The 22,345-nt window shown below is 35.4% G+C and overlaps 1 protein-coding gene across 3 annotated transcripts in view; it reads right to left on the bottom strand.

Annotated features, from left to right (window-relative positions):
* Positions 1 to 5,789: 5,789 nt before the first annotated feature.
* Noc1 (Nucleolar complex protein 1) overlaps positions 5,790 to 22,345 on the bottom strand; it is a 106,255-nt gene continuing 89,699 nt past the window's right edge. For all 3 annotated transcript variants that reach the window (XM_090399033.1, XM_090399034.1, XM_090399035.1), the window contains exons 16-17: positions 15,102 to 15,183; positions 5,790 to 5,997 (exon numbers count right to left, since the gene is read on the bottom strand). In XM_090399033.1, the coding sequence (XP_090255159.1) occupies positions 5,843 to 5,997; positions 15,102 to 15,183 (237 nt within the window). In that variant the 3' untranslated portion in view covers positions 5,790 to 5,842. The remainder of the gene's footprint in view (positions 5,998 to 15,101; positions 15,184 to 22,345) is intronic.

Raw genomic sequence — 22,345 nt, 5'->3', positions numbered from 1 at the left:
GGTCGTGTTATGCGTTATGTGTCTCTGTTGTTTCGATAGGTGATGTTGAAGTAATTCCTTATTAATGTTATGTAGTGTTTCAGGTTTTTAATGCTCAGGTTTCTGTGTGTGTCGCAATGTGCTGGTCGGATATTGGTTGTTGCGTGTAAGGTGTCCAGATCACTGTTGACACGATTTTCCTGTGTAGCGTTTCTAATTTTGTTAGGTGGCTGTTTGATGTGTTTGCATAGACACACCAAACAGCCATCGTATTATATTGTATCTGAGTAGGGATTCGCAGATACCGTGATATAGGAGTTTTTTATGTTGGATGGAATAATGTCTTTTACTTGGAAGAGTTTTGTGTGATGATCCGGAGTTTGGTATGTAGGTATTCTATATGTTTTGTCCATTTAAGGTGGCAATCAATCTATGTAGAAACCAAAGTATTTTGCATGTGTCACAGGTTTGATTTCGGGACATTGGCAGGTATGTTTGTTGTTTAATGCAGCGGTATGTGTGACAGTGTATCGATAGTGGTGCGGGACGCATGATTCTTGGGGTTGTGTATTATCAACATCTGTGATTTGGTGCCGTTGATTAGAATTCCGTTTTGGTAGAAGTATGTTGTGATTTCATTTAGGTCTTGTTGTGCTTTGGAGAGAGCTGTGTTGATTTCTGTGTAGTAGTGCTGTGTCACCTGCGTACTGAAATATTTGACTTGTTATGGCCATGTTATGAACATCGTTAATGTATATGTTGAATAGGGTGGGTGATAATATGGCGCCTTTGTATACTCCAGCTGTGACATGTACCTATTTTTGTTACTTGTGTTCTGTTTGAGAGGTAGTTCTTGACCCATGTATGCAGTGTTCCTCTTATACCTATTGAGTATAGTTTGGTGAGTAGTATGTCATGTTCAAGTTTGGTTAAGTCAAGCAGTATAAGATGTCGTACTTGTTTTTGTCGAGAGCTTTGTTTATTGCGTCAGTGATGTCTTCTAATAAAGTGATGGTGCTTTTTGTTTTCTGAAAGCCGCATTGGTTTTTTGAGATGATGCTGTACTTCAGTAAATAGTTCTGTAGTCTGGCGTGTGTTATTTTTTCTAGAAATTTTTGAAATGACTGGTAGGGTAGCTATTGGTCTGTAGTTCTGAGTGTCGATTCTTTTACCATGTTTGTAAATTGGCGTAATTGTTGCAGTTTTTAGTTGTTGCGGAATAATGCCAATGTCGAATATTATGTTCACGAGTTTCAAAAGTATTGAATTTATTTGTTTAAAGTGTGTTATAAGGTCTGTGAGTCTTATTTTGTCTATTTCTGGAGTGGTCATTGGTTATAGTTGTAAGAGTGCTTCTTTCAGTTCCTGTTTTGTTACGGGTGGAAAATACATCGTTTGTTGTTGACTTTGTGTCGGTAGTTTTTTTATTGATCGTTGGTAGTGTGTCTTTTTTGAGTTGTGGTATCGTTTGTGAAGGCATGGTTGAATGAGTCTGCTAGTTCCTCTTGGTTTGTGTTCTGACCGAAGCTTTTTACAATAAAATCTTGTGCTGAAGTTTTCTTTTTTCGAGTTACTATTTCATTGAGTGTAGCCCATGTTTTCTTAATGTTGTCGTTATATTCCATGAATTTTTGGAAGTAGTAGTATCTTTTTGCCCTACGAATTTTTGTTGTTAGTTGATTTCTTGTGTTTTTGTATAAGGTTTGTAAATGTGTGTTACTGGGTGACTTTTTTAGTTTTTTCTATAGATTTTCTTTTACAGTAATACTGTTTAGTATGTCGTCATTTATCCATGGATTGTTGTCTGTTTTTCGCCTCGTTTGTGTAGGTTTTGTTGCTTTTTTGTATATGTCTGTGAACTTTAGTTAAGAAGTCTCGTATGATGTTACAGGATCATTTATTTTAAGTAGGGAATTCCAATCTGTATTTTTTACTTGGTTATCGACAATGCTCTTTAGTATGATCGAGTTTTGTCGACTTTTGTGGTGGTGGGAAGGGGGGTGGGAGGTAGCAAACGTAATAAAAACGAAGTTGAGACAAAGTAGCGATCGGTAATTTTTACGTTAATTACTGATGATGTATATGTATGGATGGGAGCCCGTATGTTGATATGATCAATGAATGATTGTGTTAGTGAGTTATTGAGTATTTCTTCTCTTTTTGGGGAGTTAATGGTAGGATTTATGTTGTACTGACTTAGTATATCTAGATATGTGTTAGTGGTTGAAGAAGCGTGGTCAAGCGTATTTATATTAATGTGTCCTATTAGGATGAGCCTATGTGTTGTACGGGGTTCGATGCCACTTAGTCATGCTTCTAACTCATGAAGAAAGCTGAGTGGATTATTATCTGGGGATCTGTATACTATGTTTATTGCGTATTTGATACTACGTTTGTTGCTATTTGCGATTTCCAAAATTAGTGTTCCCGCATGATCGAAATGAGTTTGTTTTTCAGTCAAATTGTATTTTTCTTTGATAAATGCCACCTCCTCTTTTGTTTGGTCTACATAAGTTGTATATTTGGTAATTATTAATGACAGTATTAGGGCATCTATGTTTGTCATGGTGTAGTTGAACAGTGTTATCAATGTAGCCAGTGTTTTTTTATACTTCGCCTGTGTAGCTCAGTACAAGTGGCGCTTAACCGCACGAAGAAAGGATTTGGTGGTTCAAATCTAGTAGCCGACTAGAGGAAATTTTTCTAAGCCTTTTTTCGACCGGTTCCCGAGTTAGTCGATCTCTGGCACGGGCTAGCGGGTTTTTTCTCCCGTAAACTCAAGAAAATCGACCGTCGAACCCACACTATTTTCAGAGATTAAAAAAAAAATTGTGTTAGGGTTAGTGATCACGAGATGGCGACACTAGCTTGCCGCCTTCTTCACTGCGTACTGATGAATCAATGATAGTCTTGGGCCAGCTATCTCTCTGATTGGCTACCTGTGGAGATTGAACTGCCCACTCAATCTCCAAAAGTTAGATAGGATAAACGTCCCCGCCTACTCCCTATATGGGAACAAATAGGCGTTAACTGATTTTTTTTTTTATGTTTGTGTGTACGATGGTGAAGTTAGTATTGGTGGAAATGCTGTCTGACCATTTCTTTAGAGAGTCATCAAAAACCTTGAAGTTTATATTGTTTGATTGGATATGTTCGCCTATGATTGTGATCTCCATTATATAGTTTTTAATTGATTTCTAATCTTGTTAGAAATGTGAAGTTAAATGTTAAATGTGAAGAGTTAGTGTTTTATATTGGTAGCTGTGTATGTCGGATTCTCTTGTAATTATATAAACTCGCGTGTTTTCACTCTTTCTCATAATATCTGTGAATCCTTAGTCCACAGGAACTTGTAGATTTTTTCTGTGTTTTTGTCTTCCTTGCTTGATATAAAAGATTTTTGAAGTGAAGTATGGAGTCCAGTTTTATTATATAGAGTGGTGTTGGGGGTTTCTTGTCAGTTAGGATCGTTGTTGTCGGCCTTGTTGTCTTGCTTGCTGCAAGAATGGAGTCTCTCAGGCTTCTGCTGATAAAACGAGCGATGATTGGTGGCGGTCTCTCTTTGTTTTTTTTTGTGGGCCTCTGTTAATAGAGGTGATATCTGTGGTTGCAATTTGAATTCCAATTTTGCTGCTGATCAGTTGCACTATGTTGCTTAAATCTTCTGTATTTTCTTTCGTTATTCCCTCAATTTGAAGTTCTTTTTATCTTTCTTTTTGTAGCATGTGCTCCATTTGACACTTGAGTGTGTTTGCTTCTTTCCGCAGTTCTTGATTTTCGCGTTGGAGTGTTTCTTTTGTTTCAATCGCCACCGTTAATTTTGTCTTTATCGCACGGTTCCTAACATTTCTTCAGAGGTCTCGTTATTGAACTGTATGTAACGTTCATAATCCTCAAATTTTTGCTGATTTGTTTCATGTGTATTTAGCAAATCTTTAACCATGAGTTTAAATGAGTCAAAGTTAACTGTAATTTTAGGATCAAGAAGCAGCTTACCTTGATGTGCGTCGTTGCTTTTCTTTGGTATCTGTTCTTCGTTTTCTCACGGCATTGTAGACATCCCCATTCGGTCCGTTTCGCGGCCCCTTTTGCTTTCATACGTGCTTTCTGAGATCCCTGAACATTGGAAGTGTTGTCTTTTGCCATATCCAGAACAATGCGGCCCGTCCCCTTCATCGCTTAATGGTTTAATGTCCTTGTTACAGCTCATTGTGCTTGACCTTTGCTGTCTCGGTGACTTTTAGACTTTCTTCCCGTTAGCGATGTCCATTGTTTGTTAGTTACAGCAGTTCACTCTATGACTTTCATAGAGTGAACTGAAAATTTGAATATTACTTGGCTGATTTTGGCGATTTAAACGTCCCTGTCTTCAGCGCGACTAGTAGAATTAAATAGCAGCACTTTCTTAATAAGCAATTTCCAGCAGATATTATCAGCCTATTTGATTTTGTCATTCACTCTGGCTACTTCACAAATCCAAAATAAAACTTTACCAACAAACTAAGGGATAGTCTTCTTCCATGAAATAGCAAACTATTTAATGGAACAATTCAAGCAACGGATACTGAATCGACGTCTTTCCCAAACCATCCTTATGATACAGATACGTACATGATATAATTCAGAGATATATCATGTACACATCTGACTCTGGCACTTTGAGCACACTTTCTATGCTCCACTGAAATGCTGCTGTTTGCAGAAATGAATCACAAGTAACCCTTCCTTGCTAATGGTTTTACCGAATTTTGTCAACAATATACTTGGTTTAATCCTTTATCCAAATGTAAGCAAACAAAGTTTGAGCCTGAAGTATTTTCAGGACTGAGGCAATTCGTGGTATGACTTCACATCACTTGCCTTAGTATCCCATAATGCAAAGCACATTTCCTTGTGGACATGTATAATGCTATGCATTATGGGAAGGGGTCACTACCAGACCAGTTTTGACCTTTATTGAGGTCTCTTCAGTGAGAGCCAGGCCCAGAGGTGATACCAATGTTGAAGTAATGCAGAAATCATATTTGATGTGAAGTCAATACCACCTTTACCACGAGTTGCCCCAGTCCTGAAAATACTTCAGGCACAAACTTTGCTTACACTTGGATAAAGGATTAAACCAAGTATATAAATTCTTGGAATCTTTGATTTATAGTATAACCAAGTGAAAAACCTTCCAACAATATGTACATTATACTTTCCTGGTTTGGCATGATTCATACAGATCTACAAGTTTTCCAATTAGATCAACATTTTCCACTATTGTATCTAGTTCACTATTGAGTTTGAAGAGAATAATCAGATTGATCACCTGTTACTTTTCCAACCAGATGATGGTATCCTTCATTTCTCAGCTTGTAGAAAGAAAACATACCAGAGTTTAGAATCATTCTCGTTCACAACATCATAATTGTCAAAAATCTGATATCATTAAGACTCTGGCACTTCGATTCGAGCACACTTTCTATGCTCCACTGAAATGCTGCTGTTTGAAGAAATTAATCACAAGTAACCCTTCTTTGCTAATGGCTTTACTGAATCTTATGTCAACAAGATAATCAATAATTATAGTTTCCTTGCCATCTGCCTCTCATTGTGATGGTGATATAAAGCTGGTCCATGGAAACATATTCATTGATATTCATCAAGTTTGTAAAAGTCACTGATTTTGAAATAACCAGAGCTTAATATATATATTTATTCTAAATTCATTTTCACTTACTGAGAAGGAGCCCTAATTACAATAAACGCTTATGAATTAGACATTCTTTGTAAGGTTACATAAAAGAGAGTGAGGGACCAGAGTCCAATTATAAAATATGTAAATATTTTATTACATATTTACTGTACAGCCAATATACAATCATTTAGATTTTTTTTTCAGCTTCATTTTTGTCTTTGACTTTTTGAAGTTCTGGCTTTTATTCATCTGTTTCTGATTTCTGAATCTTTTCTTTTTCCAGTTCTTGCCCCGTATCCAGCGATCTCTTTTGGCTTCCCAATTTAGTTGTTTCACATCTGCAGAAAGTATCATCAAATTTATTTTTAATTAAACAATCATGAAAAAGGAAACAACAAATGTTTAAATAACTGAAGCAAAATAATTGGTAAGAAAAAAAAATAGCATTAATCAAGAGATGAATTTCAGCACTTCATACAAAATAAATAAATAAAAACATCCCATTTATATTTCAAAAGAATATGCACTGCTTAATTGCAAGGGAGCAGCAACATAACTTTGCTATCCAAATTTTATAATATTTATAGATTTTTATGCTAATTATGAAATAACTTCTTTTTTTTTTACTAAGTGTTTATAAACATGGATGTCATAATTTAATCAATTATAAGGGATTACTGGGATTCACAGTTTACACTTTTACTTAAAACACACATGCGCACAAAGTTTTAGCTCTTAGAAGCATTATGCCATGACTCGTTACATGGCATAATACACCTTGCCCATGGAGGAGTCCACTGACTTCTTTCCAAAGAGTGTACTTTTCTAAGATCTGGTGAAGGAAAAGGTCAAAATGGGAATCCATGATTTGTAAGTTTGAGCCCTAACTTTTAAGAAACCTCTATTTAATTGTGAATAATATGAGTCTTCTCTCTTGCAAAAGAATTTTTCATTTTTACATCTCTTATTTGAGAACACTTTTGCTTCAATGACAGCAAACTATAACCATCACTCTTCATATATTTTACAGCTTCCCCTTTAATAACATCTCATCTCATTTTTCTTTCCCCTCCTTTTACCTTGTGGTGTCGAAGGTTTATTAATCATCAGACCTAAACCGTTCATACGATAAGGTGGTCAGCCCTATGCCTCGGTGTATCCTATGTCCTGTATTGTTGAGTTCTCAAGGCCGGTTTGCCTGTTTTGTGGGATGAAAAACTTCAGATAATCTGGGGAGAAAACCCTGCTGTCCACAACCAAGAATGGCTAACGTGGCTATGGCTGAAGAAGATCCTTTAGCTCCTCACGTCACTGATGAGAATTGAACCTAGGACAATCCTTCCATGTTTAATAACATGACTATATAAAATATAGACTAACAGATGTGTAATATGGGTATGATCAATATTCCTAAACTGTGCACACTGGTCAATAATTTTTGAATGTACTATAAAAACAAATTATGTGATAATCCATACTTGTCACTTACTTTATTTAGTAATTTCTCCACTTTAATATTACTGTAACCCATTGCAACTTAATACACTAATTAATTACTTTTAGCCTGCTCCATGGGCAAACTGACACCTGCAAGTTGCAGAGGCATATTTGTTTCAAGTATGTACTGTCTAGATAGTGCAATCACTTGAAGTTGCACAAATTAACTTAGTGCTTGCAATTTTACATGTTACAGATAGACAAAACAACAGCAACAGTAATATGAGAAATAATTACATTAGCAGTAATTTAACTCAAGCAGTGATTTCAAACTGTCACTGTTGAAATTAAAGTGGAAAATAATGTCAAATTTGCTTAAATTTGAGTGGGTCGACAAATGTGACATACTTTGTCACATATTTCACCACTCTTGGTGAAATATTTACATGCAACATACAATGCTTTTTAACAGAGATGTTGTCACCAATTTTAGGCATATCAAATTAAGAGTTTGTGGCTTGTGACTTTCGCTGTTGTGAGCATAGGCTACTGCAAACCCTTAGTTTAAGACATGCACCATTTCTGCTGTCTATACTAAGTTGTTCCTAACACATATTTCAAATTGAATATAGTAGAATAGTATACAGAGCAATACGTAGTTTATATTAAGTTGCAAGTCAGCAGTTAGAATTGAAGGAAACACAGGAAGATGGTCTGATGTAAAATCAGAGTGTCTTCCTTAACCTGGTGTTACAATCAGATATATTGTACTCCTAAACACATGCAGTGCAAGGATTCTCTAACTAAACTGAATAACATGTGTTATAAATTTGGCATAAAAATCTACAATAAAAAGACCCAAACTATGAAAATAGGCAGGAACATAGAAAACTTCGGTTTTTTTAATGGAAACCATAGAACAAGTAAAATATTTCAGCTATTTCCAAACTAAGTTTGGAAATAGGCAACAGAATAAGAAAAGCTAGTATGGTGGGGAGCCAAATCAATAAATTTATATGGAATAATAACACTAAACTAGCAGATACAAGAGAGTTCAAACCAAAAATGGTTAAACCAAAATTAAGTTCTGGATCGCAGAGTTGCATTAGAAACAAAGTACATAATCAAAGACTAGAGACCATGGATATGAGATTTCTGAGAAAATTTAGGAACCTGAATAGATGACATCAATGGCAGAATCATATTAAGAATCATAAATGTTAATGATACCAAGTTATTTTAAACATAAACCTGGTTTTTTTAATCTATTTCCCAAGTAAGCAAACAGACAAGTCAGTCAAGTTTGCGCCTGCAAGTGTTGCAAGTCTAGCTGACCCTGCACGTAGTGCAAGATCAAGGCAACTCATGGTAAAGGTAGAATAAGCTCTGATCACTATTCTTAATATTTACCCTTAATGCAAAGCTCATCTCCAGAGAAGATGTATGATGTTATGTTTTAAAGGCAAGAGGCCACTACCCAGACCGGTTTTCGACCTTTATTGAGGTCTTGTCAGTGGGAGCCAGGCTAAGAAATACTAAGTTTTATGTAATACAGAGCTTATAAATATTTTACCAACTTATTCTACCTTTACCATGAGTTGCCTTGATCTTGCACTACGTGCAGGGTCAGCTAGACTTGCAACACTTGCAGGCGCAAACTTGACTGACTTGTCTGTTTGCTTGGTCTTGCAAACTGTTTGCTTACTTGGGAAATGGGGTAAAAAACCAGGTTTATACTTGGTATAAACTTACTTGGTATCTTTAACATATATTATACCCAAGGTAAAAAACTTTCTAAGAATCGTAAAAATGAAGACACTGTTTGCATTCAAGAATGTGTAAACAAGGCTACTGAAGGTAGTATGGTCACTTAAATAGAATGGAAGAGGAAAGGTTAGCAAAACAAGTTTGGTGTCAAGATGGCAGGAAAAAGACCAAATCATCATTATCATCATCATCATCAAATTGCTGCAATTGTACCCTCAAGGGGTGTACAGGATATGACAGTACTACATGAAAAAAATTACATCATTGCTAACTTCCTATCTACAATTTTCCTCCAAATCAGTTTGTTACTTGTCAAGACTCCAACATTATCAGATCTTATATTTCTATTGTCTAAGGCACTTTGTACCATATCAATCCACCTATATCTTGGTCTTCCTCTGGGTCGTTTTGCTGCCAACCTGACAGAGAACACTTGTTTTGCTAATCTTTCATCGCCCATTCTGTTTAAGTGACCATACCACCTGAGATTAGCTCTGCTAACGCATTCCTGGATGCTGACAATGTCAAGTTCTTTCCTAATATCCTCGTTTTTAATATGATATTGCCATTGATGGCATCTGTTCACACCTATAATCTTTCTCAGGACTCTCATATCTGTGGTCTCTAGTCTTTGGTCAAGTGTTTTACTTCTGACCCAGCTCTCAGATCCATAAGTTAAAACTGGTTTGAACACTATCTTGTATACAGCTAATTTAGTGTTCTGACTAATTTCTTTCTTATTCCACATGAATTTATTCAATTGACTTCCCACCATACCAGCTTTGCTGATTCTGTTGTCTATTTCTATATTTAATTTACCATCTTCACTAAATATCGTGCCTAAGTAACTGAAATGTTTTACTTGTTCCACAGGTTCTCCATTCACAACACAGTTGACATTTTCAATGATTCTGCCTATTTTCATTGTCTTTGTCTTTTTATTGCTGACCTTCATACCATATCTATTACAACAGCTATTCAATTTAGTCAGAGAATCTTGCAGACTTGTAGCAGATTTATTTAGAAGTATAACATCATCTGCATAAAGCAAAGAGCTGACATTAACATCTCCAATTTTGATATCATGTTTAATACCACTTTCCTTCATAATGTGATCCATATAGATAATGAATAACAGAGGGGATAATGTACATCTTTGTCTCACACCAGATTTAACATTAAACCATCTTCCTGTACTTCCTTCAATTGTAACTGCTGACCTACAACTCAAATAAAGACTAAGTATTGCTTGATATAATGCCCCATTGACACCATATAACTGCAGCGTATTGAACAGCTTCTCTCTTGGCACCTTGTCATATGCCTTTTCCAAATCAACAAAACTTAAATACAGATCTTTGTTATATTCCCATGCTTTCTCAACTATTTGTCGTAAAGTGAAGATCTGATTTTGACAGCCTCTATTTGGCCTGAATCCAGCTTGTTCTTCACCAAGCTTTTCTTCCACAATTCTTCTCAACCGTTTCTCAAGTATACTTGCATAGATCTTGCCAGGAACACTCAGTAGGGAAATACCTTTGTAATTCTTACATTCAGTTTTATTTCCCTTTTTATATATGGGTACTATGAGAGCTCTACTCCAATCATCGGGAATTCGTCCCTCAGTCCAGGCTTTCTGAACTATGCAGTGCAGCCACTGTAAGACTTTTATACCACCATACTTCAGCATTTCTGGTAGAATATCATCTACTCCTGCTGCCTTTCCACATTTCAAGCCTTTGATGGCTTTTACTACTTCAAGTATGGATATGTATTCTTGACTGCATGCCTGGTCAGTGTTTTTTATCACTGTGCTGTCATCACTGCTTGTTTCATTTAGCAGTTTTTCAAAGTAATTACTCCATACTTCAAGGATATCTTTTTCTCCTGTTTTCATTTCACCTGTATCATCTCTAACTCCTTTTACAGCACTCTTTCCTCCATTCCTAAGCTTCTTCAACAACCTCCAGAATATTTTGCCTCCTCCTTGATATTTATTTTCTATATTCTTGCCAAAGTCCTCCCATGACTTTTGTTTAGCTAGTTTTACACACTGTTTAGCTTTTTTACATTTGTCTCTGTATTCTGTAAGAGTAAAAGCTGACTTATTTGCCAGGAATTTTTGATATGCTTTCTTCTTTTCCTTCACTGCCTCTTTAACTTCCTGTGTCCACCAGGGAGTTCTGATTTTTTTATCCTTGCAGACAACCTCACCACATGCCTCTCTGGCAGAATCAATCAATGTTTTCTTCAGTTTGCCACTGAATCTCCAAGGTTTGATTCTTGTTCTCAAACTCTTTCATTTTCTTTTCAATAATCTTTCTATATTTTAGTCTACAGTTCACATCTGAGAGCTGCTCAACTTTTATTCGCTTTAAAACTTTCTTACATGTTATTCTTTTCAATATGAAATTCAATTTTATCCTGCTCAAGACTAAATAGTGATCGCTTCCAATTTCAAATCCTCTGTACACTCTGGTGTCCTGCACCAGGTTGAAAATATCACTATCAACAATAACATAGTCAATGAGACTTTTCTTATTCCTAGCCTCTTCTCTCCATGTGAATTTGTGCACATTTTTATGTTGGAACATGGTGTTAGTAATAACCAGTCCATGTCCTGAGCAGAAATCCAACAGATATTTGCCATTATTATTAGCATTGCTCTTTTCTCCAAATTTTCCCAAAATATTTTTGTATCTCGCAATCATTTCCTACTCTGCTATTTAGATCCCCAACAAGGACCAACTTTTCCTTTTTCATTGTGTCAGTTGCTTTTTCTAAAGCGTCAAAAAATTCCTCCACTTCTTCCTTAGTAGAACCTTCTGTGGGACCATAGGCACAAATAAGTCTCATTGTCCAGTTCCTCATTCTCATATTTGCCCACATTACTCTACTTGAGACTGACTGCCATTCAAGAAGATTAGCCTCATATTTTGTGTTGAATACTATGGCTACTCCTTCTTTTCCTTGATTGTCATTGCCTGAATATAACATTTTGTATTTATTGCTCAGAAAAATCTCACCAGTTTTGGTCTTTTTTGTTTCAGTCACCCCTATTATGTCGATCTGGTACTTATCTAATTTCTCGGGTAACTCCATTTCTTTGCCATTCAGGCTTCTTACGTTGATAGTACCGATCTTTAACTCTGGTGATGTTGAGTTGGGGTTTGTTTTCAGATTTGTTCCAGTAGCTGACCAAAAAGACCAAAAGAAGACTAAAATGTTAGATATAACAATATTGGAGTGATGACAAGTAATAGATTAATTTGAAGGAAAACTGTTGATTGGAGATTAGTAGTAATGTAAACTTAATGCCATAGTACTCATTGTAGCCAGTGCACCTCATTAGGGTATATGTCGGGAAATTGATGATGATATGGTATACATACATGCATACAGTTTTTATTTATTTTTTTTTGGGGGGGGGGGGACATACATGGTATGGCATATCTGCTCCTTTATTAACAGTGATGTGTCACATAAGGATGCAGTAGATTTAGAAGTTTGTAATGTTCAGTAATTTTTTACATGTTTACCTAGTTTGCTAATAGGCTTAGTTATTTAATTACATTTACATTTTTCATTACTATGATTATTGTTAAGATATTTGCTATATAATTTTTTTAATATTTATCATGAATTTTTTTACTAAAAGTTATTGTATACACTTTACTTTTTTTTTATATACTTATGCAATAAATTTATTTTTTAAAACCATGTGCTATATACTTAATTTGGCGTTCTTATTTCAAAACACACTATGAAGTAAAAATATCAGTAAATAATTTTTAGTTTTCTTTTCATATCCTTTTGATTTTCAGTTTTTCCTACTAGCAAAGAATAGTACAGGCACCTACATTTTAGAAAAAAAAAAAAAAAAAAAAAAACGACTGCACACACAATTCTCTCTCTCTCTCTCTCTATTTTTTTAAACAGTGGAATATTTCTGATGCAATGAATTATAGACCAATCAATATCTCTGGTGTGTGTGTGTGTGTGTGGTCAACAAGATTTTGGAGAAGTTCCTTAAGAATTGCATCTAGAAATGGGTAGACAACAATGGGTTTCTCTGTGGTGGAGAGCACATATCTGTTAAAAGTAGGTTTCATATTAGCAATTTGTTCTTGTTCTACAATAATATGACAGCAAAGTTAAATAAAGGAAATGGATATGCCATGATATTTCTGGATTTTGTTGTTTGACAAGATTGCACATGCAAGCTTGTGATAAACTTGTCACATGGATTGTAGAGTAACTAACTAACAGGTAATAAAAATGATTACTTGAGGTGCTGAGTATAAGAGAATGAAGATGACCATGATCACAGGGATCTGTACTAGGACACTACTGCTATTTAACTTATATATTATTGATACTAAGGATGGCCAGAGGGGATAAAATTGTTTGGTGAGAATGCTAAGTTGGGGTGAGTGATAAGGGACATAACAGATACAGAACTGTTGAAGGCTGACTAATTCTACAGGGCAAGTGTTAATGCGTATCAGGTTAATGTTTCTAAATATAAGGTAATGCATTATGGTTAAAAGGCACAATGCAGAGCATCATATTAATCATTAATCCATTGCTAAGTTGGTTTAGTCATCACAGGCAGGCCAAGATGATAACTGACCTTTAGAATTGCACACGAGGGAAGTGAGGTATGTGTAGAAACTACTATTTCTAGATGTTATAAGTGCATCTCAGGCAAATGCATTAAAAAAAAAGGGATAATAGGTATTTAAGTATGAGTGACTAAGATGGCCCTCTCTAAATGGACTGTTGGACTCTCTGGAGAAGTATGCATAATAATAATAATAATTAATAAGTTATTATTACTATTATTATTATTTCATCTCGCACAGCATGGAGAGTGGAGTGAGATATGAAGTGGGGTCACACTTGAGCTCTGCACTCTGTGCAAAGCAGTATAAATTAGGACTCTTTTGAATATAGTGCTTTTTTTGTAGTTTGAGCAATTCAATCACATTACTTTTAATGATGGGTATCTGTTTCTTATGATTTCCCAATGAATCAAGATGGAAGTCTTGCTTCAGGTGATTTATAAGTTACAACTGCAAAACCTCATTTCTTGCAATATTTTCTTGGGTAAGTTTGAGTATGAGTTCAGTTACACAAAATTATAACAGGAATTCAGATTGAAAAAGTTTTCTTTGTCTGTGATATTCCATCTTCTTAACATTTTTTTATATACTTTCACAACCTTTGATAACTCAGTAATTTCAGTAGTTCTCTCCATGGCCCTCTTCTTAGAATATCAGTAATAAGATCTGTTTTGAAGACAGATGTATTGCATTCTTTGTTTATATCAAAGTATAGGTTTTTGCTTATGGCAGCTATATTTGAAATTTCAATTAATTGTGTAAATCAATTAATGTATAGTCCGCGCTATATTTGAAATTTCAATTAATTGTGTAAATCAATTAATGTATAGTCCGCGCGGTTAGCCTAGTGGCTTTGCGCTTCGCAACCATATGCCTGGGGAAGGAGTGTCCTAGGTTCGATTCCCGTCGGAGACGTGAGGCGCTGAAGGATCTTCCTCAGCCATAGCCAAGTTAGCCGGTCTTGGGTGCAGGCAGTAGGGTTTTTTCCGCCAGTTTATCTGGTGTTTTTCATCCCGCAAGCAGGCAAACCGGCCCTGTGAACACACAGGGATACAGCCAAGAATACCTTGAGGCATAGGAGTGACCATTCTATCCTCGTATTTCGGTTACGAAATCCAAGCATGCTTGGAAGGTTGCGGGCCTTAAAGGCCAGTTAAAGCCATGGGGATAGAATTAATGTATACAATCCTATTTTCTTTGCATCAAAATTTCAGCGCTTTTGCTGAAATTAAGATTAAAAAATTTCTATATTTGAGAACAAGAGTAAATATTTGTAATCCAATTTCTCATAGCTACATAACAAATCAAGGTTATTTTATTTTATTTTTTTTTGTAATGTAATAATATGCATATAAAGTATATTATGATGATATATAATTAACATTAGAATCATTCCAATTAAAAGGTGATGAATTAGTTTCAGGATTAATATTAATATTTTCAAGATAGTGTGAAATTTATTTATTTGTGGTTCAAAAGGAGACTTCTGATCCCAAAGAAAATGAAACATTTGATTCACTAATTCTTAACACTTAATCGCAGAAGTGGATTTTATCTATGTTATGAAAAAAAATCAAATAACACGATTTTTTTAAAAATTTTTTAGCACTTACCAGCATTATCTTTATTTGCCAAAGCCTCCGTACCAATAAAATTTGCATTGGAGTTGGTATTACTTTCCAATATGTTTGCAAACTACAAAGTGAAAAAAAAAAAAAATAATTATTAAGATTAATATATCAATATTCTTAATATTAATTAGCATTATGCAGTTTTTTTTTTTTTTTATATATACTGACCTCATACAAGAGAGGTCACAAAATCTATAACACAATAGTGGTGTGCATGTGTGTGGGGAAGAGACAAGCAGTTAAATAGAAGGAAGAATTTTACTAACAGTTCCTTGAAAAAGTGAGTGCTGTATTCAGATTCTCATAGAAAGGCTTAGACATTGGTTAAACATACTTATTAATTAATTTAAGGAATTTACAATGTACACAGATATAAATTAAATTAAACTTTAATCTATATTTCCAATATATCGGGAACGTCACATTTGCTATCATCACAGGAGTTTAAAATAAAGACACGTGCACGCAGGCACTACACACAGTAAATGAGGATGAAGCAGGAAGCTATTGTTTCTCCTTAAAGTCCTGATGGTGCCCCCTAGCATGCTATGTAGGTATTCTTGGCTGTTGGGCTGAAGGTCTTCTGATGTAAATTTGGGAGACTTACATCAGAAGACCTTTAGGCCAACAGCCAAGAATACCTACATAGTCCACTAGGGGGCACCATCAGGACTTTTAGGAGAAACAATAACTTTCTGCTTCATCCTCATTTACTGTGTGTAGTGCCTGCATGCACGTGTCTTTATTTTAAGTTCCTGTGAGGATAGCAATGTGACATTGCCAAAATATTGGAAATACAGATTAAAGTTTAATTTAATTTATATCCTGTGTACATTGTAAATTCCTTAAATTAATTAATAAGCATGTATTCAGATTCAGTGGTAAAAACAGTATGGGAGAGGCTGTTCCAAAAAATAGAAGTAGATGAAGATGAGAATTTGGTTTCATAAGTTTGGAGTTGATGCATGTGTGGATGATAACCAGCAGCTGTTTACATTCTTACATGATTGGATGAAATTGAAGGAATGAAACACACACACACACACACACACATGCAGACTCCTTCCAGTCACTTGCTCTTTCCTCTTTTCCTGGCACTCTTTTTAAATACTTTCATGAGCATGGCTGGTTCAGTGCAGCAATAGAAATGCTCATGAAAGTATTTAAAAAGAGTACCAGTGAGAAAGTGACTGGAGGGAGACTGTGTGTGTGCATGCATGTGTTTGACAGAGACAGAGGGAATCATCTATTCAGTGGATAGCCATCTTCTGCATATAATCAAGAATTTGAATACTACAAAGTTTCTCAAATAAAGAGGAATGAAGTACTATCATCAGCAAAACTATGGAAACCATTTAAGTTACAGACAGAGGATCACTAATGTATAGGAGGAAGAGTGTGGGCTAGAGTACAGAACACTGAGGTACCCCAGCACTGATAAGAAAAGAAAAAAAGAATATTCTTTTATCAATGCTAGGGTCCCTCAGTGTCTGATGACAGGAAGTCATCCACCAGAGAGACTGTAAAATGGTATCTTGGTAATGCCTTGATATCAAATATGATCAAATGTCTTGGAAATATCAACAGTGACCATGAGTATTTCTCCAAGTCTTTCCATGGCTTATGTCCAAAGGCGGAAATGTTAGTGAGGAGATCTGCTGTAGAATGATAATGACAGAATCTATATTGGATCACAAATTAACTGATAGGTTTCTGGATCGTGACAGTACATTTTTGCTTTGAGTTTACTTTAATTTTTTACTCCATAATTTTAAATCTCACACATGAAAGACACTCTACAAATGAATCTCAATTCCAAAGGTAACTTCTAAAAATTCTGCAGATCCAGAAGATTTAATACTCCATGGGTAGGCCAATGATATCATTATACCATTCTTTTCATTAATGCCTTCCTTCCATTAATTTGATTTAAAGCAATTGTAGCCAAAAAAACAGTTCATTATTTGTAGAGCTCCATATAGTATAAAAGCTTGCATCTCGTTGTATATTTCAGCCAAAGGAGCTACATAAAACACAGCTTCAGAATACCACTAAGGTCACAAGATTTATAAACAATGCTGTGTATGTAATTGAGAAAGACAGAATCTGTTGACCTCTTTGAACAGCTCAACATTGTAGTCTTTGGAGAAGACCAAGTGAGAAAGGCTGTTCCAAAGAACAGTTAGATGGAATGAAAGGGGAGGAAGAGAAGCCGGTTTTGTGAGTTTGGAGCTAGATGTCGACTAGTAGCTGCTAGGTTATTACAGTCTTGAAAGAAAGAGGAAGAATGATGACGGCCAGATCTGCAGAACTGTCCATGTCTCAGAAATGCCTCAGAGTGATTGATGAGAAGCTGTGAGAGAAACGTCACTGATTAATTGGCTCATCCACTTCAATACAGCACTGAAGAATTATAGAGAGGTTTTGGATGCACTACCCCACATGTGTGACTAGTATTCCATGGTTGGATAGATTAGGGATTTATACAGCATCAAAAGTTGTAGATGTGTGAAGTAGTGTCTTGAGTGGAAAAGTGCACTATGTTTCTTTGGAATGAAGAAGCTACAGCTGAGATGTATTTGTGCCAGGAAAGGTTGGAGATGTAAGTCAACCAACGAAGAAAAATCTGATCATGTTTGGAGAACTGAGGTATTATCAAAGTAAAGAGAAGTGATGCAAAATCTTTCTTGCAAGAAATTAGACAGGCTGTGTTTTAGTATTTTAGTAGCATTGGAGTTAACAAGGTTATCCTCATCTCAAGGAAGAAGAGAGATCAGTTTTGGACATTGGTGCCTACGAGGTATGAAATGAGAAAGAAAATGAATTGTACTGTCATCAGTGGTGAAAGAGTACAGAATCCTTGGGCACTGTTGCATTGATGGGGAAGGAAAGGAAACCATCCAGCTTGACATGTAGTGAGTGGCCTGATTTGGTTCTGGGTTTAATGGTGAAAGGACAGCTAAGTTCATCAGTGTCAAAACATATCTCAGCAGTACACAAGGTAATAACAATAGAAGAGCATAAACAGATATAAAAACCAGTGTCAACAAACAAATATTAATGCTCTATAAAAATTTAAAAATGGAAATAACACTTGATGAATCCAATAAAATCTGCCAGTGTATACAGCTCACTCAGATTATGAATATCACTAAAATGGTGACTGCTTGTTGACAAAACAAGGACAGTCGATTAAAATGTGAATGATGGTTAGTCTGATGTCATGCAACTTGCAGATAAGCATGTCATCATCTCTTAATAGGAAGAAGTATGTGTAAAATGACTATGAAAACACAAGGAAATAAGTGAATAATATTTATTTAAAAGCCAGATATTTCAAACAACGCAAAGGCATAAGTGAGGAAACATTGTATTGTCAGTTAATTAACTGTATTAAAAAAAAAAACAACTAATAATGTGATTAGAATAAGACTCTTCCATATCATAGATAGAAAGGCAGTTGTTCTGATTTAAGTTTGGATGGTGAGGTAAGGCTTCAGAGTTTTTTAAACAAATGTTCAAATTTATAGTGACAAAGATGAAGTGCATTTCAGACCATAGAATATTAATGGTCAGTATCTTTTCTGTGCTGTGCCAGACCTAATTTCTCAGATTTCCTGTTAATGATGAAAGATTGGTGTTCTGGTATTCTCTTTTCTGCTGAGCATCCAATTTGTCTGGAGTAAAAATGATGACAGTCACAAGGAACTTGGTAGCCATCATAATTTCCATCTTGAGAAGATGGAAGCTATGATGATAATCTGTTGACAGGAATAAATGTAGCCACTAAATTGTATTTCTTAAGATAGTGGCTCTAAGATACCAGAAATGTAAGGGATAGAGACTCGACATATTGTTTCCTTGTTATCTGAGCTAGGATTACAGAAATCAAAAAGACACTGTGTGGTCTTTCTGAGAAGCCATTGAGTTTCATATATCATTTGATGTTTAAGAGTTCTTGCTGTAATTGTTGAAGCATAGAACTTATAGTATGCTCTATACCTCGACATATATATTGCACTAACGTTTTGATAATTCCAGTCTTCTGTGAGGGATGGTGAGCAGATTGTTGTTGAATGTAACTTTCAGTAAAAGTAGGCTTTCAATAAATGGAAGCAATTAGTTCACTTGAAGAGCAGAGGAGTAGAATATCTAAGAAGGATAAACTGTTGTCTTTTGCTATTTCCATAGTAAATTTAATTCATGGATGTAGATTATTTATATTAGATAAGCAGTTTCTTAAAGTTGACCGTGATTCTTATTTTGACAAATAAAATATCTGGAGCGAATAATGACATTTAATAATTTCGCTATATCCTTGGAAAAGCTTGTGAAAGCAGATGTAGTGTATCTTCTAGAGGTACATAAATGAAGAGAGATTCTATATCAAAACTAACCATGAAATCAGTGGATTAGAGGAAAACATTTTTCACTTATCTAAAGTGAAAAATGTTCACTTTAGATAAGTGAAATTTTGATTAATATGTTTAAGTTTAAACATATTTAGTTTAAATATGTTTAAACTAAACATATTTGGTCGTTTATATAATTCAAATACAAACTTATTTATTAATTATTGACCATTTACGAAAAACAAAACTACATTAGAGCCTACCAGTTTCGCCAGCAAACTGTCTGGCGTTTGTAATATCTCTAATGTGTAACCTTAGCTACTGGTTGGTTTACAACGTTTTTTATGTTCCTTTCAATTTGCATTTACTAGTTTTTATGTCTCCGTAAACGCCTTGAAAAAGCCAGAAAGTTTGCTGAAACTGGTAGGCTCTAATGTAGTTTTGTTTTTCGTAAATGGTCAGTAATTAATAAATAAGTTTGTATTTTAACTCATAATATGTTTCCTCAAATATACCTTTGCATTGTTTTAAGTATAACATCATGTGGCTCTCTCTATCTCTCAAATCAATCCATTGTTCGTGTTCTACCTTGCAATTAACTAATATTGCCATTGATGATGGCCTATAATATTCAGGCTAAAATATCTGGCTTTTAAATAAATATTATTCACTTATTTCCTTGTGTTTTCATGTGAACTGAAGAAATCTTATAGCGAGTATCTCTCAAAGAACAAGATGACCATGACCTATGCAGAATCAAGTAAGAACAACTTTCTCTTTGTGGTCCCTATGTAGACTAGACATAGTTTAGTCTACATAAACCAGAGTTTGATTTTAGGGCTTGATTTGAGAGCTTATCACTGGTCTCTCAATTCCATGATAACTGCCACTGGGTTAAAAGTGTGTGTCTGATGATCTGCCAATAATCAGTGTATAGGAGAGCTTATCACTCTCTATTCCATGATAACTGCCACTGGGTTAAAAGTTTGTGCCTGATGATCTGCCAGTAATCAGTGTATAGGACAGGCACATGGTGGCAGCTTGAGTTTTCATGTGATAAAGAAATCTTATAGCAAGTATCTCTCAAAGAACAAGATGACCATGACCTATGCAGAACCAAGTAAGAACAACTTTCTCTTTGTGATCCCTGTGTAGACTAGACTGCCAGAGTTTGATTTGAGAGCTTATCACTGGTCTCTCTATTCCATGATAACTGCCACTGGGTTAAAAGTTTGTGTGTGATGATCTGCCAGTAATCAGTGTATAGGACAGGCACATGGTGGAAGCTTCAAAAATGAGCTGACCTAGCCATAGTATCTGCAGCCTTGTTTCCCCTAAAGCCAAAGGTGGCTCAAAATCCAATAGAAGTAGACATCCAAGTGTAGCTTCAGTAACTGAGAGAGGATGTGTTGGACTTGAGAAAACCCTGAATGTTTCTGCAGCTTTTCTTATTGCCTGTAGAAAACTTCATGAATTTGTATATACAATGAACCTTTGATAGTGTTGCAGTGTTACATTGTTTAAAGTAAGCTTCATCATATACAGCTCAGCATCGAAGTTATTACATTCCATTCAGATCTGAGCAGATATTATGCTGACTGGGAAGACAGCAGAAGAGTCCCACTAGATCTGATTTTGAACCACTGGTCTAGATAGACACAACAGTATTCCCTTCTATGCGCTTGAAAGAGCTGCTGGTAGATAGCAGGAAGGGGACAACGTCAGGATAGTTTGCAGAAAGGAAAGCTGCTTGGTGGTATGTACGAATGCCATGGCAATAATAGTGTGTTAAGTGGCGTCTGTGTGATATCGTCTACCCCAAAACTAGAACTTGTAAGAGAGCTTTTGTTTGCAAACTAATGAGTATTGTACAGATTCTCTTACCATTTACAAAATACAGTAGGCCACTTGGAATGATCTGGTAGGGATTTAAATTTCATAGCATACAACAGATGATGAAGTGATAAAGTTTTACCTTGGCATACAGACTAGGGATTGGTGAAATGCTACAGTTGCAATTCTGAATGGCTTGACAGTAAATCAGGTTCAGCCATTGTAGGGTACTCTCTCTCTCTCTCTCTGGAAGAAGCATAGACTTGGGATCCACAATCAAGTTTTGATTTAATTAGTGTCCTATGTAATCAAAATGAAGAAATCTGAAAATCTGAACTCATTTGCAAGTGTCCATCTTGAAAGATGTTTAATGGCTTGCTGCAGCTGTCTTTCTATGACCTTCATATTAGATGAGTGATAGAATCTGATAAAGTCATCCACAGAGGGCATTACAGTTGGAAGAAGTTGTTTGGTTATCAAGTTAACTCTGATTGCATGAAGCATGATGCTTATAACTGAACCTTGTGAGACTCCCCCTCTCTTGAGTATATGGTCAGAAGAAAGAGCAATTCCCATTCAAATGTGGAAGATTTGATTGGATAAAAAAGAAATTGATTCGCTCTGAATTCAAAATTGTGTAGATCTTTTAATATTCCAAAATCTCCAAGCAGTGAAATATGCTTTTACCCACATCAAAGAAAACCAATACCAAGTGTTTACATCTTAGGAAGGCATTTCTGATGGATGCTTCCAGCCAGACTAGATGTTCAGTTGTAGAATGATATTTATAAAAGCCAGTTGTGTTCTGAAAGAAAAAAAAAACAACTTTTTTTTTCCCAGAAACCATAAAAGATGAGTTATTTTTTCCAGAATCTTACATAAGCAGCTAGTTAAAGCAATTGGACGATTATTTTGAGGATTTTGGATTTTGTTGAGGACTTTATTGAGGATTTTGGATCCTTCCACAACTTATGAAATAAAATATTATCAAGGTATCTAGAAACCTGTTCTCACAGAAATTCTGTTGAAAAGGTGCAGCAG

This window comes from Typopeltis vanoorti, chromosome 10 (genome assembly GCF_054136105.1).
Source record: "Typopeltis vanoorti isolate ZY-2024b chromosome 10, IOZ_Tvanoo_1.0, whole genome shotgun sequence".
NCBI lineage: Eukaryota > Metazoa > Arthropoda > Arachnida > Uropygi > Thelyphonidae > Typopeltis > Typopeltis vanoorti.
The sequence above is the reverse complement of the archived record's forward strand: the minus strand, read 5'-3'. Positions and strand labels throughout refer to the sequence as shown.